General features: G+C 38.9%; 1 protein-coding gene across 9 annotated transcripts in view; it reads right to left on the reverse strand.

Annotated features, from left to right (window-relative positions):
* Clybl (citramalyl-CoA lyase) overlaps positions 1-14,655 on the reverse strand; it is a 235,633-nt gene that overhangs the window by 24,897 nt on the left and 196,081 nt on the right. For 5 of the 9 annotated variants that reach the window (XM_048800675.1, XM_048800681.1, XM_048800674.1 and 2 more), the window contains 3 exons: positions 13,460-13,553; positions 11,947-12,114; positions 7,015-7,139 (listed from right to left, as the gene is read on the reverse strand). In XM_048800675.1, coding sequence (XP_048656632.1) covers positions 7,015-7,139; positions 11,947-12,114; positions 13,460-13,553 — 387 coding nt within the window. Of the gene's footprint in view, positions 1-7,014; positions 7,140-11,946; positions 12,115-12,138; positions 12,633-13,427; positions 13,554-14,655 lie in introns of those variants that run through there. The other 4 variants (XM_048800676.1, XM_048800678.1, XM_048800677.1 and 1 more) reach the window with 2 other exon arrangements.

Here is a 14,655-nt window from a genome sequence, read left to right on the forward strand (position 1 = left end):
ACTACCCTCAAGGGGAAGAAGATAGAAAATTCTAGAAACGCTTAATTTACATTTTTAATAAAATAAAATTCCATTTACTTGTTTTTAATATAGAAATAAGGACACAATTCTTTAATAAATATAACAAAAAGTTAAAAGGACGCTCTAAACTTCTATTATAATCAGTTAAAGAAGAGAAGGCAAGAGATGATGGTAGGTGTGGAGATGGTGTGGTGGGAAAGAAAGAGGTCTAAAGAAAAATAGGAAACAAAGAGCTCGGGGAAAGAGAAGAGGAAGGAACAAGGAAGACATACTCGAAACAGGGCTCCAAGCTGGGCAAGGTGGTGCCCGGCTGTAATCCTAGTGACCTGGGAGGCTGAGGCAGAAGGCCAACAGCCTCAGCAACTTAGTGAGGCCCTAAGCAACTGTCTCAAAATAAAAAAATTTAAAAAAAGGGGCTGGGATGTGGCTCAGTGGTAGAGCACTCCTGTTCAATTCCTAGTACAGGGAAAAAAACCAGAACCCAAAAACCAACCAGCCAACCAAACAGAAAACCAAATCTACATGGAGAGCCTAAAAGGCAGGAGCACAGTGAGGAGGGAAACAGAGCAAGGTGGTGGAGGAGGAGGAGGACGCCCTCTGCCCTTAGTGCATGTGACCTACAGACACTGAAAGCCAGGGCGTCTGTGCAGCGGGACTCTGGGTGTGTGTCCCCAAGTGAGATGGAACTGAGCTCTGTGGCCTCATCTGCCGAAGGTTCTCCAGCCTCACTCTGGCTCTACCTTGGGAGGTAGAACCAGTGACCACGGATAGCAGGGAACAGGGTGAACGGGACCAGGGCCTGGGCTGGCTGGTGGACAGAGGGGGGCAGGCTGAGAAGGAGCAGCAGCGAGAGAGCCCAGGGGCGGGCACACGGGCACTCTGCTCCTTCCCTCACCAGCTTCTGCTTGTGCTCCAACACATACACACAGACACACACACACACACACACACACACACCCCTGAACTACCCAGATTCACAGCTTGACTGTGACAGAAAACTTCTAAGCCTCCACCTATTTGAGTCATTAGCACAGGTATTCACCGTAACCCAGCTGAAGCCACACGATGCTAATTATGTTCATATCCTTATTTACAAATTGAATAATTGAATTATCACCCTGAATTCTTGTCATGGCCCTATCGCCTAGTCCTGAGTGATGCCGGGCAACTTCTGAACCCTTCTTGTGTTCCAGTCATAAGTTGAAAGGACCTGACTAGAAGACTTCTGAGACTTTATACAGCTAAAAGGATGACTTTGTTTTGTTTGTTTATTTGTTTTGGTACCAGGATGGTACCCAGCGGTGCTTGAGCCCAGAGTCACATCCCTAGCCCTTTTTATTGTTGAGACAGGGTCTCACTGAGTTGCTTAGGGCCTCACTAACTTGCGGAGGCTGGCTTTGAACCTGCGATCTTCCTGCTTCAGCCTCCCCAAACTGCTGTGGTTACTATAGGCATGAGCTGCTGTGCCCAACTAGAATGACATTTTTTTAAAAAAAAATCCAAAATTGAGGAGTAAAATTCCTGGAAAAGATAAACAGAAAACATATCCTAAAGAATGTGTTATAAATTAAGGTTGAAACAAACAGTTTAAAAAGTTATCATGTTTCACCTGCATAAAAAAAAAAAATCTCTTATCCTCTAACAATGAGCCATTTGCCACTAAAAACAGGAGGCTATGTGGGAAGGAGGTTATGCTGAGTGCCAGAACTTCACAGCCTCGCGTTAAATGTTGAAAAAGTTCCTATTTGTGTGAATGGAACCAGTCACAAAGTCATCACTGGCAGACTCAGCCTTTCTAAGATCTGGACTTTTGAAAGTCAAAATTATGGCACATAGTTCTGAAAACATTAAATGAACATGGACATAAAAGGAAACAAGCAATTACTAAGAATCACAAAAGTCGATTTCTGTCCCTTCATCTTTCATTTTCACCAGAAATCACTCGGTTCTGATTTGAGTGTCCCTGCTCACAAATAAAGGGGGAAAGGCTGTGGGTGGTGGGGGCGGTGGGCACGGGAGGGCACGCTGCCATCTATTAGTGGAATCAACCCTTTCAGTTGACAAAGACAACAACCAAATCTTTAGATGGTTTATTTGATCTGCGTGAAAGGGTGGCAGTGGGACTTCTGGCACTCGAATCAGCGGAAACAATATTTTTGGCTAGAGAGACTTCTCCTGAGTTCTCTCAGGGAGCCTTCGAGAAGGCCATCTGGACCAAGCAGTATTTCTTTTGTAAAGCCTCGCATTTGGAAACATAGGCGAAAGGTGTGCGAGCTGTAATCGAATGCCCATGAAAAGAATTGGTTTATGATATTGGGAGGGGGGATTTATTACTGTTTGTAATTTTCTAGATGAAGAGACTTACATGAGAAAAAGACATTTACTTTCTGTTTTCTTTCTTTATTAAGAGATGAGTTCCTAATTTATATTCCAGTATAGGATGTGCTTATTAATGTTAACTCATTAATCTGCACTATTGTTCTCTCATGATCGAAGTTAGAAGGCTTCCATTATGTGACATTTACAGTTGTTACATCAGGTAGTGACCTTGTTTTTGACCTTTGTAATTGTTAATTGAACGTAGATTTTTAAAGATGAACACTTCCCCTTTTCTGGTCTTTAGCGTGTTTATGAAGCTATAATGAATGAAAGATGTTGAAGAGTTAAGCAAAATATTTCCAAACCCAAATAAAGCACTTACAGCAATGACATGAATAAAAAACTCCTTGAAAAACTGAAAATAAAGCAAAGCCACATTTGTAGCCAGATACAGCACAAGTATGAATAGTCTAGCAAAGTAACCTTTAAAAATCTATCTATCGGGGCTGAGGATATAGCTCAGTTGGTAGAGTACTTATCTCGCAAGCACAGGGCCCTGGGTTCAATCCCCAGCACGAAAAAAAAAAAAAAAATCTATCTGTGTGTGTGTATATCTATGTCCATATATACTTTTTTTTTTTTTTTTGGCTATTCATTCATACTTTTCTCTTAGAGTCTCCATTTTAAAAAGAAATGTGAATTCTTATATTAAGATTTCCTGTAACAGGAGATCATTTTTCAAAAGTAACTGACAGTTTCCATTAACTGTCATTTTTGCCTAATAAGTTAGGAATAAGGAAAGAATAAATCTTAATATAGAAATAAAAAAAAACATAGTATCAAACATACTTGAATATATAGATATTGTATTAATATTTGTATTTTTCTATATAAATTCTACTTTTTATTTATCAATATTAACTAATGATTTCCTTGAGAAGTTTTCATTTTCATTGTCCAATTTTCATATTATATAAAATTCCTAGTTGATAAAAAAGAACTGCTATAATCCTATTTCTTTAGTAAGTGAATACTAAATTCAGTTCTGAAGGGAGAATTTTCAAATATTGTTGAAATTACCATTATTATGGAAAAATAACATAAGAAATGGAATCAATTTTTTAAGAAAATCCTTTATAAACTTAAAGCAAATCACATAGATGTTTATTGTGGCTAAATTATTTTACCAAATAGTTTGAAGCTAAAATAATTATGACATATAGATTTTATCTCAAAATGCATTTTTTTTTCTGGAAAAAGAATTAGTTTGATTAATATATTTTTAAAAAAAATTTTTTTAGTAGTAGGCGGACACATACTTTTATCTTATTTATTTTTATGTGGTGCTGAGGATCGAACCCAGTGCCTCACACATGTGAGGTGCACTCTGCCACTGAGCCCCATAGTTTGACTAATATTGTAGAGGAATATCTTACAACTGATGTCAGTTAAATTAAAAATCTTAATTTCTGGAAATTAAGATGGGAGCTAGACTATGTAGAATGTTCAAACTTTTTCTGAACCATTTTAGTAAGAGAAGATAGCCTGGAGTCCCCAGTATCAATCTGTTACCCCCATTCTTACTCACAGGGAGCCTTGTGCCAAGCAAAACTCTTTAGCCCAAAAAATATTTTTGAGTTTCTAAACAACACAGTTCCAAGTATCAGTATCTGACAGACAGTACTAGATTAAATGATCTGATTATCATTACTTTTCGAACATAAAATGTTTTTCAAATGACATTACATTGAACTTCTTATTAAAATAAAATTCTGTGATATCAAAGATTTATCTGCTTGCCCCTAAGTATTCCTATGAAATTTCGAAAGGTTAGAAAGAAAAAGCAGGACTTTTGTTTTTGACAAATAATAATGATAATGATTATTATTTTTACTGCAGAAAACACAAGTGACCCAGCATTAGCTGTGAGCTCCAGCTATGCCTTGGAGTATTTAGAAATATAATGTAAGATGGGAGCAGGAAGAAGTGGGCTACAGTGAAAATTATACTTTTGCCTTCTTGGGTCCTTTCTACTTAAAAACACTACTTGAATGAGATTTTCACTAGAGAGGAAAAGGTCTCTTAGGAGTTTGAGTGTCTCACTGGGACAAGGGCCATCAGTTTCCCATCTTTGAGAGTCATCTGTGCTTTGGACATAGTATCCAAGGGTTCACGTTGCCATCAGCGACTCACATTTGAAATAAAACAGATTAGATATTTGTTGGAGGCGATATCTCCACAACTGAGCGACCTATTTATGTGAAATCTTTGCAAACAGAACCCACACTATTTAAACCCCAAGAACCTCTCAAGACCCAGAGTCACCTACCTGCAGTCCCAATTTTTTTGACCAGCAAGTTTACAGGCAAAGTGAAAGAAACATGCTAACTGGATAAAATAGCCATGTGTCCCTACTGGAAGCCCCATTACACCAGTCATTGAAACCTTGCTGGACAAAGCACCAGGAGAATTTGCTGTAAGAAACAAGCCTCAGCGAATGGGGCAGGGAAGAAATGACCTAATGGTTGGTCTGTCCTCTCCAATTTCTGCAGTACTGTGTTAAGAAAAGCCGTCCTGCCGCACTGTTGTGAAAGCCCATGCCCCAACAGAGACATCTCTTATTTAAAAAACAAAACAGCTCAGAATTTATATTTAAGTTGCCATCATCAAAAGGCATGACAACTGGGGGACAATTTCCCCTGGCAGCATTTTCAATATACAATGGGAAAGGGTGATTTTCTTCACTGAAGAACTTAAATGCCAAGAAAAGAATGGTTCTGATTTGACCTTTGTTTGCTGGCTGGTGAAATTTAGGGTGGCCCCTTCCACACCCCAGTTGCTCACAAGGCCAAGTGGACTCCAACATGAAACCTAGTTCGGATGGTTCAATGAGGCAATGTCAGTCCACGCTGCCAGTCTGCTGCCTGCCTCCAAGCAGCACACGCGGTGCTGCCTCAGTTTACTACTTCAGGAGGAAGTGTTTATCCCTGCACACTGTAGCTGGCATAAGGTCCAGAGCAGAGGAGAGGATGTGTTTGTGTGTGTGTGTGTGTAGGCAGGTATGTGAGAGAGGAAATGGATGGAGTTGTTTGCATATATGAATGAAAGAGTCCATAGCTCTTCTCTCTAGGTAAATATCTATGTTTATTTGTGAAGGATCTTGCTTTGGGCTAAGATATAGAAATGGACATAAAATACAATGTCAATTTTAAAATATTTTTCTGTGAAATGCATTGTCTTTTTGCTGGTTACTGTCAATGTGAAATGAAAGGATACCATTTATCATGAAATTGATGTATGTCCAAATTGACTGTATTCAATGTAACATATTCTGACTTCTGCCTTTGGATTTTTTTTTTTAATTTAATTTTTTTGTGGTGCTGAGGCTTGAACCCAGAGCCTTGCACATACTAGGTAGGCAAGCACTCTATCACTAAGGTACATCCTCAGCCCTGCCTTTGGATATTAAGTGTGAGTTTGTGCAAAGATGAACCTGTGTGTGTGGTGGAGTGTGTGTGTGTGTGTGTATAAGTGTGAGCACACATGCATGGTCAAGGGTGAAGTCAGACATTCACAGGGAATGACCTATTTAATATTGTTACCCACTTTTGCAAGTCCTGGGATTTTCAGGTGTTCCTTTTACCAGTGAAAGTGCAAGGGAGACTTCTCACGTGAATGTCACAGGTTCAACACCAAAAGCCTGTTTTTTCTTCTTTATTTATTTTGCAAGAGCAAATGTTTAACATTTTGAACTTTAATAATTTTTTAATATTCTTTCTCTCCTAAGTAATTTTTCATCAAAGACACTAAAACTTCATTCCTTATGGAAGTCAGAAGGCTGAGTTTTAGAGATTACCTCTAGGGATAGATTTATAAATGCAAGTTTCCTTCCTAGCCTCTTAAAAAGAGGCAAACAGTATTATTGCAAATAACCTTTAAGATAATTAACTGACAATGCTGCAACTAGCATAAAATCTTCCTTCAGGCGACACCTAATTTAAGTGTTACTGGCACAAAGTGGAGACAGATTGTGCATCACCATTGCAATATTTACATAGCAGAAACCCACAGAGCAGGAAACGCGAGACTCAATGATGCACTAAATTAGGAACAACCGTACTCCAGTGTTAATTTGCTTTCTATTCTATCCAAATCTCAGGTCCAGAAATTGGTACAAACACATATACAACCTCCCACTCTTAAATGACTGAAGCGGGGGAGATTTTTGTACTTTTTCCCTCCCCCCAAATTAAAATAACTTGAAATTTATTTCTTTTCTCCACAAGAACCATTTGGTCAAACTGTGTTTATTTCATTACAACTTGCTCTCACTTTGATCTAAAATTATTTCATATGAATGCTACATTGAAATCAACAGAGGAAAAACTAAACAGACTTCTATTTTCTCTAAGGCTGCCAATATATTTTATGAAAAGAATAAAAGGAGAGACCTGAGAGCCAGTTGGTAAGATATTTAGGGACGAGGAAGGGCAAATCTACCTTTAGCAACCTTCTCACTGCTGAATCCTGTTCTGTTCCAGCCTTCACCACCATCCCAATACAATGTGTTTCCTTAAAACCATTCAAACAATACTTCTTTCTTTCTTTTTTTCTCATTCTTCCCCATAGTATTTTCAACACCAATTTCACCCAAGGCATTAAAAAAACATTTACCTTTCCTAACTGCTGATGTGCTTTAAAGGCAGCGATCAGTTCTTCAGCCCACTGGATTTTTTCTGGGGAAGGGGTAAACTGCTCCTGGACCACGGCAATTTGGTTAGGGTGGATCACCTGCTTACCTACGAGGAAATGAATAACATTGGAAGCTCAACAGACAAATGTTCCAACAAAATGTTTCCACCACAAGAGGTTCCTGAATGCTTCACACACTGGATGCTAAATAACTAATTTAGAACTTTTACTGAAGGAAAAAAAAAAAAAAAAACAAACCTGCAATCAGGCAGGCTTTTCCAGAATCCCACATAAGAACAAACACAACAATGGAAGTAATTGTGCTTCGGGTCCTATAGAAATGCCACCTCGGTGCAGATAATCTCTCATTTTTAGTTACAGGTGGACTGAGGCAGCTCGTGAATAACTGCTTTGCCTGGCACTTTAAAAGATAATGTCTCCAAATTAGAGTCCTAATTTTGAATTAAAGTAGAATGAAATTACATAGAAATTCCCTCGAATTTTAGAAATTATCTTTTACTTATTTTGTAGGATTATGCCACTTCCATGATTTCTTGTAGAAGTGGTATGTGGGTTTTCATAAAGCTTACAGAGCAGAGATTACAACTATATTACTATCTAATACTGTCTTACATTGGCATGTTTAATTTTCTTTCTCTAGGATGAACATGTGTCATTTCTAACCCCTAGTAGAAAATTGGATTTCAATGAAAATAGTATATTCAGTACAGCAAAATAGAAGGCGGCTTTGAGCACTGTAGACTCTAGACTATTCTATTTAAATCTTTTAGAAAAGAAAAATTTCAGAAAACTTCTCTATCCAAAAAAAAAAAAAATCCATATTTTCCCCTTTTTGCTTATGGAATGGAGATTGGCTACTTTCCCCTTAAAGCACCTTTCATACCCCCAAAAGAAACCCTACCTCTGTAGAAATGTCTTCAAAGGTACTTAGAACTCTTTTTGAAATTTAAGGATTTTAATAAAAACATAAATACAATTATAAGAGTCAAAGGATTCTATGAAATAGTGTTGTCATTAAAAAATAATTTAAAAATCAGGAAGTGTGGAGTCTAATCAGATCATTAATAAAATGCAATTTAATGTTATATAATGATGAGATCATATTATATTACATGATAGAGTTACAGACACAATATGCCTCCTTAAAAGTGAATGTACACTTAATGGTCATTTACTCTGTTTACTCTGCTCAATCTATTTGTTGGCATAGTAATTTGCTTTGCTTTTGAAATAGTTGTTTTACTAATGTTTTGCCAGTACAGACTATATCCTGGATGTTTTATAAAATGCCGAATTTCTGTTACTGCTGTCATTTGTTGAACAGAAAAAGGAACAATGTAAAAAATATATATTTTTAGTGTTTCATGAAAAGAGGTTTAAGTGGACAGATAAAACAATAGCTTTTCTTTATCACAGCATAATTAAAACAGCCTCACCTTGCTATTTCATTCTTATCTGTTTTATACTATAAAACATTAAACACATGAAAATAAAGATGCTTTAAATTATTTGAACAATAATTTCTGGAAATATAACATGAATGATAAACGAAATATCTTTTCAATAGTAGGTGTTGAAATTATATTTAAGTAATCTAATCGCTGTTGCAATATTATTAATAAAAGATGTCAGTTCTGTGGTTATTTCCTACTAATTGTTAGCCCTGAATTTCATAATTTATAGACATAATTTACATTGATGTATAAAAAGCTAGATTTCATGGGACCTTCTGAGTCAGGCACTATGATTTGAGAAGCAAGCATAAACTACTTAAAATATGGTGAAATTACTGATGGCACTCAAGTACCTGTATTTTGATAATGAGGATAATTTTAAGATGCACGTGAGATTTTAGAAATCCATGTACATTCACATGTGAAGTTCTCTGTTGCATGGTACATATTCCAACAACTGTCTAACAGGCTTTAATGTGAGAACAAGGCAAATATTTTATCCAGAAGAGTTGTTATTGGCAAGTTACTGAGAGGGTACAAAATTGGACGACATTAAAATTTATGACCATGAAATCCTTTTTACAGTACCACTTGATATATCTTGCTTTAAATCAATACCTGTCAAGTCTTTTAGGTAACTGTATGATAGTGTCATTTTTGTCTTCTACAAAAAAGAGGAAAACCTATAGTGCTTCATATTTATAATCTTTCTTCTCAGCATGTAGTACTGGAGTAACTGCAGTGACCAAGTCAGATAGTAAAGCTTTATTCTAATATTTTTATTTGGGTGTCTTTTTATTTAAAAAACCCTAATGTTAACAGCTATTTATACAACCAATGTATTAATTTAAAATCTATCAACATAGATTGTGACCCCATGAAACAACACCGCAGAAAACAAACTATAGCCCACTATTTAGTATATGACTAACTTTAAAAAATGACTTCATTAACATATGTGTGTGCAGGTACCTGTGTACGTGTTGTACATATTCACGGACATAATTCTTACAGCCCAGACTCAGTCTTCCTTCTCAGTGTTATGTATAACAGTGTTTCCATATGACTTTAAGCCTTTTGTCCACCTGCTTCAGATGGGTATTTCAGAAGGTGGGCACAGCACTTCCTCTTTCTCCCTCCCTGCCTCTCCTCCCTTCTTGGGCAAGGCCCAAGGTGTGGCAATTAAATGCCAAACAATTCGTGCTAACAGATCATGGGATCTTGAGAAGTCTAAAGTACTTAGCAGAAGCTTTTTTTTTTTTTTTAAGTTACTTCAAATCATCGCATGCTTTTAATTACCATTTATTAGTATGTAGAAATATAATCAGGACAACAAAGACCTTCTCTCTCTGAAAATTGCAAAATGGCCATGGCGTGTGCCCCCCCGCCCCCAGTCTGCTGCCTCGGTCATTGGAATAGCGGTGGGCACTGTGCCCTTGGTTCCTCCCTGATCTCCCGCCTCCGTTTCTCCGTCTCGCTGTGATTTACTACTCCCCGTCGTGGAGAAACAACAGTGCCAGGTTCATAAGTTCCTCGTGCTGAGTTGGGCACCGTCTAGAAATTTAAGCCTGATTTGAAGTGGTCTGTCTTCTGCAACTGAATTGGGAACCAATTTAATTTAGCCCTGCATCCTCAAGGACCTCTGGAGCTCCCTTAGGAGCTCTGGGGCAAACATGACCCCAGAGGAAGCTAAGGAAACCCAGGTTGCAAGGAGGGCTGCTGACAGAGACCAGGGCTCGCTCTCTTTTCAATGAATTAGTTCCCATTTCAGAGCCACATCTGGCTGCCTGGCAGCCGATGCCACACATCCACGGCCAACAACATTGGGTCTATTAGATAGATTGCATGGAGCTTTTCTCCAACTTCTGCATTTGGGCTACATCCTAACCAGTCATTGAAAAGAGGCAGGAACGAGCACAGCCCCGTGGACATGGCAGAGGGACGCCCCTCTTTCTCAATCATTAGGAAATGTAGGGAAGATTCATGAATAATAGCTCACATAATTGAAAAACGTTTCTCTATAAGGGATCATATTTTTTAATTAAAAAACTGGGGGCTCATGTTTATTTTAGTTCTTTATGGTAAAAACACAAAAGGTCAGAACTTATTTAATTCTAACGTAACTATACTATTGCTTTGTAAGTCTTTCAATTTTACTTCAGGTTAAATCATCATCTATTAAAACATCTTTTACATTTAAGGGCACTTTCAGAGGCGTTTCAGTAACCCCTAACATAAGAGATATAATTCTAAAATGCTTGTCTTTTTTCCTTATTATTCAGGTACGTTTCTAGTATTAACATTCGTAGAACTTGCAGTATGAGAACAAATAAGAATAAAAGAATGTATCATGTTTTCCCCTTGGTTGCTTGTGTGTGTGTGTGCACATATGTGTATGTGTTTGCATGTGCATGTGTCCACTGCACACATGTGTTTATGCATAGGATTCTATTGTGATTTTTCAAAAAATTGATTTCTGTTGCAAAAACATAATTTTGGGCTGATCCCCAAGTTCATGGGTATTTTAGTGATTTGGTACACCAATTGTCAATGTCCACCTATACCCCAAGGTAGCCTTAAGGAACTCACTGATCTTAGTGCCAGCTGACACCCACAGGTGTCACCAAGTACACAGACACTTATTGGGATGTAGAAGGGGACGGAGGGGCTTGAAGTGGCAGAAGAGCAAAAAACAAGTATTAAGTAAAAATCAAATCACAGAAAATGCAGACATGGTGGCACATGCCTGTAAGCGCTACAACTTGGGAGGCTGAGATAGGAGGATTGCAAGTTCAAGGCTAGCCTCAGCAACTTAGTGAGGCCCTAAGCAACTTAGCAAGACTTTGTCTCAAAATAAAAAATAAAAAGGGCCAGGGATGTAGCTCAGTGGTTAAGCATCCCTGGGTTCAATCCCTGGTACCAAAACCAAAACAAAAAAAAAAAACCCCATGGATGTATGATATGTCAAGATCATTGTACTGTCATGTATAACTAATTAAAACAAAAAACAAACAAACAAACAACCCACAGAGAATATCATCAATTTTTTCAGAATTAATTCAATATTGTGACCATTTTAGAAAAAATTTCTTCGTCAACTCAAATTCTTACAGCAGTTTACTCAAAAACACTCTGTCACTCTGCCCTTCCGTCAGAGCAAACTATATAAAATATTTAAAGAGGTCAGGAAAAAAAATGGTAACAAATATAAGAGGAAAGAAGAATGAGTGGTTTGATTTTTGGTTTGCAGAGCCAAAGAAAAGCATGACAATTTCTCAGGGGGTTGGCACTCTGCTCGGCTTTTCCATACCCCAAACAGTGGAATGCGTATGTGAGACGTACGATGACTCGAGAAATGTGATTCCTGGTTACATTCCTGTTTTTCTGGAAGGCTTGCTGATCTAGACACTGCTTTCTAAGATACCATCAGGGATCATACCAGTGAAGCCCATGGCGGCTGCTTCTCTTGACTGTCTGAGAAGCCCGTCTGCATCCCGAAAATCAATGTACACCAGGTCTATGGCTTGTAGGCCAAAGGCCTTGGCTATGACAACAATCTTTTGTCGGGCGTAGAGAATGTCCTGGGTTTCTTTACTACTTGTTGCACCTGAAAGCCGTAAGAGGACAGAAAAGGGAGGTCATAACTTTGGAAACCAAACTCAGACATCTATTATAAAAACTCAGTTTGTAAAGACATCTATGTCTCCCTGGGAATGTTCCCAGCAAAATGATTATTCAAATATGAACCAAGAGAGGGCTACAGGGAGGCAGCACCAAGCCTCCATGTGTCTGTTCACTAGCAAGCTTCCTTCAACACAATCACTCTGCCAAGCACCAAGACGAGCCACTCCCCGCCAGGAGGTGGAATCGGGGCCACAGTGACTCCTGATAGATTTTCTCTTTCTGGTCATGATTCTGAAAGTGTCAGTCCAAAGATAAGGCCACAAAAAGTGGCCAGGAGGCTGGGCATGGACACTTACTTCTCACATTGGGCACAGGATGGGCTGTGCTGGGGTTGGCCCAACCGTGCAGGGGCTGCAATGCCCAGGCCCAGCTGAGAGACTGAGCCAAGTACCTTAGCTGCAGAGTCTGGATGGAGCACTGGGGAAAGGCAAGGGCATGTACCTGGGGGCAGGCAGAAAGTGTTACTTAGCCCTCTGTAGTCCACTGACCTGTGGGCCACACAGGAGTCTCCTGGAAAGACTGGTATTAAAATAAATTCCTGTTTTCACCTAGAAGGGTGGTGGGAGTGTCACTATTTATACTTGGACCACCACACTCACTGCTCAGGGAAAGTGTCTCCAGGCCACTGCGATGTGGTTCCAAAAGCACTTTCCGTGGCCTTGTCCCTCCCAGGCTCCAGTTAGCTACACACACACCCAGGCCAGAACAGAGTGCTCCAGGGAGAGGGGAAATCAGTGGAAACCAGTAGCATCTCAGTAGACATCGAATGAAAAGGGTTCTGAAATACACTGTAAGATAAACTAAGGCACCATGTTAAATTTATATATCACATTTAATGTAGAAAACAGCTTACTACGACCAATGTGAAAGTGCCTTAAATTTATTTTGGAAACTTCGGCAGCCCTCAGACTCATGTGAAGACCAAATATTTAAGCAATCGTGAGGTTGTAAACACATTTATTAAGAGAAAAGTAGATGCCCCCATTCTTGAATGAGCCTGGAGCTGCAACAGGCTTTTTATTAGTTATTTTAATAAATGAGCAGGAGTAGTAACGTATTGTTCTGAAGCAGGACTGCTATGGGGAACCCTAAATTATCAGGAAGTGGTGTCCATCCATTGTCATGAAAAGCCATTGTCATGGTTGGTAAATCTACATTGTTATGTAAATGCTCATTCTTGAAAGGCAAAGAAAAAATTCCATATACACACACACACACTCTCCCTTACACACGCACCACACAGAGGAAGAGAGAAAGGGTTTTGCCACCTATGCTGGCTCGAAAATCTTCTCCTCCAAAAACAACTGCATCTAGAAAAAGACCCATTTGAGGTCCGATCCTGAGTGTTTCTTCACACACTGCCTGGAAAAGAGCAGAACAGAACCAGTTCTCACAGACGCGCAGGCATAAGACAGGAGCCCGAGCACCTCAGGAAGACCCAGCTCCTAGCCCAGTCTGCCTGAAGGCAGGCTGACCCTGCAGCCAAAAGTCATTTAATGTTGCCCCAGATAAGTATCCTGCTTATCGTTACTTTGCTTAGTGGATGATATTAAATACTATTGTTATATATTAATCTGGTAATATAGTTCAAAATTTAAGTTGTCTACTTTCTAGAGAAACTTTGAGTTAGCTACTTTTGATTTTACTGCTAAGTTATTTATATTTTCCCCCAATTTGTTTTTGCTTGAAGAGACTCTTAAATAATAAACATAAAGCCACAGGAAAGAAGGAAGGAATTTTAAAATCAAACTAATTGGATTATTTGCATTAGGATCCAGTAAATGGTCTCAGGATTAAAGACAAACAATACAAAACCTACAACTTCAGAGGGGAAAATAAAAGTGCAACAAGTCAGCCACGACGTGTTAATAAAGCAGCACTGACATTTCTAAATGAAAGTCAAGATTAATAACATTTGTTGTAGACATAACTGTGAATCCCGAAAGGTGCAGATGTAACCTGCCAATATATATATAGGGGTGGGAAAGAAATGAGGAACCAGTGGGGACACTGTTGATTAATTTCAGGTGTTGCAAGGGCTCCTAAGTACATCATGAAATAAAATGGCAAAACAGTGCTTAAAATTAAATCACTGTATGAATCTGGTTGCATCTGAGGGATGTGCTTTTGATTATATTCCGAGGCTTCTGGGGCAGCTTGGAGAATTTGTGGTTATTTGTGTAAAAGAGCTGCTCAGGAAACAAGGCTTGAAACAGCCCCCAAACGTTTGCACTGGGCCCCTCCTGCATAATCCCACAGGTCTCAAAGTGAGCATTTGCTCACACATTCTCTCTCCAGTTCAGGTCAACTACCTTTTTCTTTTGTTTTTGGTAATTTCTTTCTCCTGCTCTCTGAGGGGGGAGGATAAAAAATGGTGGGCTAGGAACTCTGAGCAGGGGGTGCAGGGGGTGCTAGATTGCTACTCACAGGTCAGGTGGAATGGGAAGCATATTTTGGAAAACAA

This window comes from Marmota marmota, unplaced genomic scaffold (genome assembly GCF_001458135.2).
Source record: "Marmota marmota marmota unplaced genomic scaffold, marMar, whole genome shotgun sequence".
Taxonomy (NCBI): domain Eukaryota; kingdom Metazoa; phylum Chordata; class Mammalia; order Rodentia; family Sciuridae; genus Marmota; species Marmota marmota.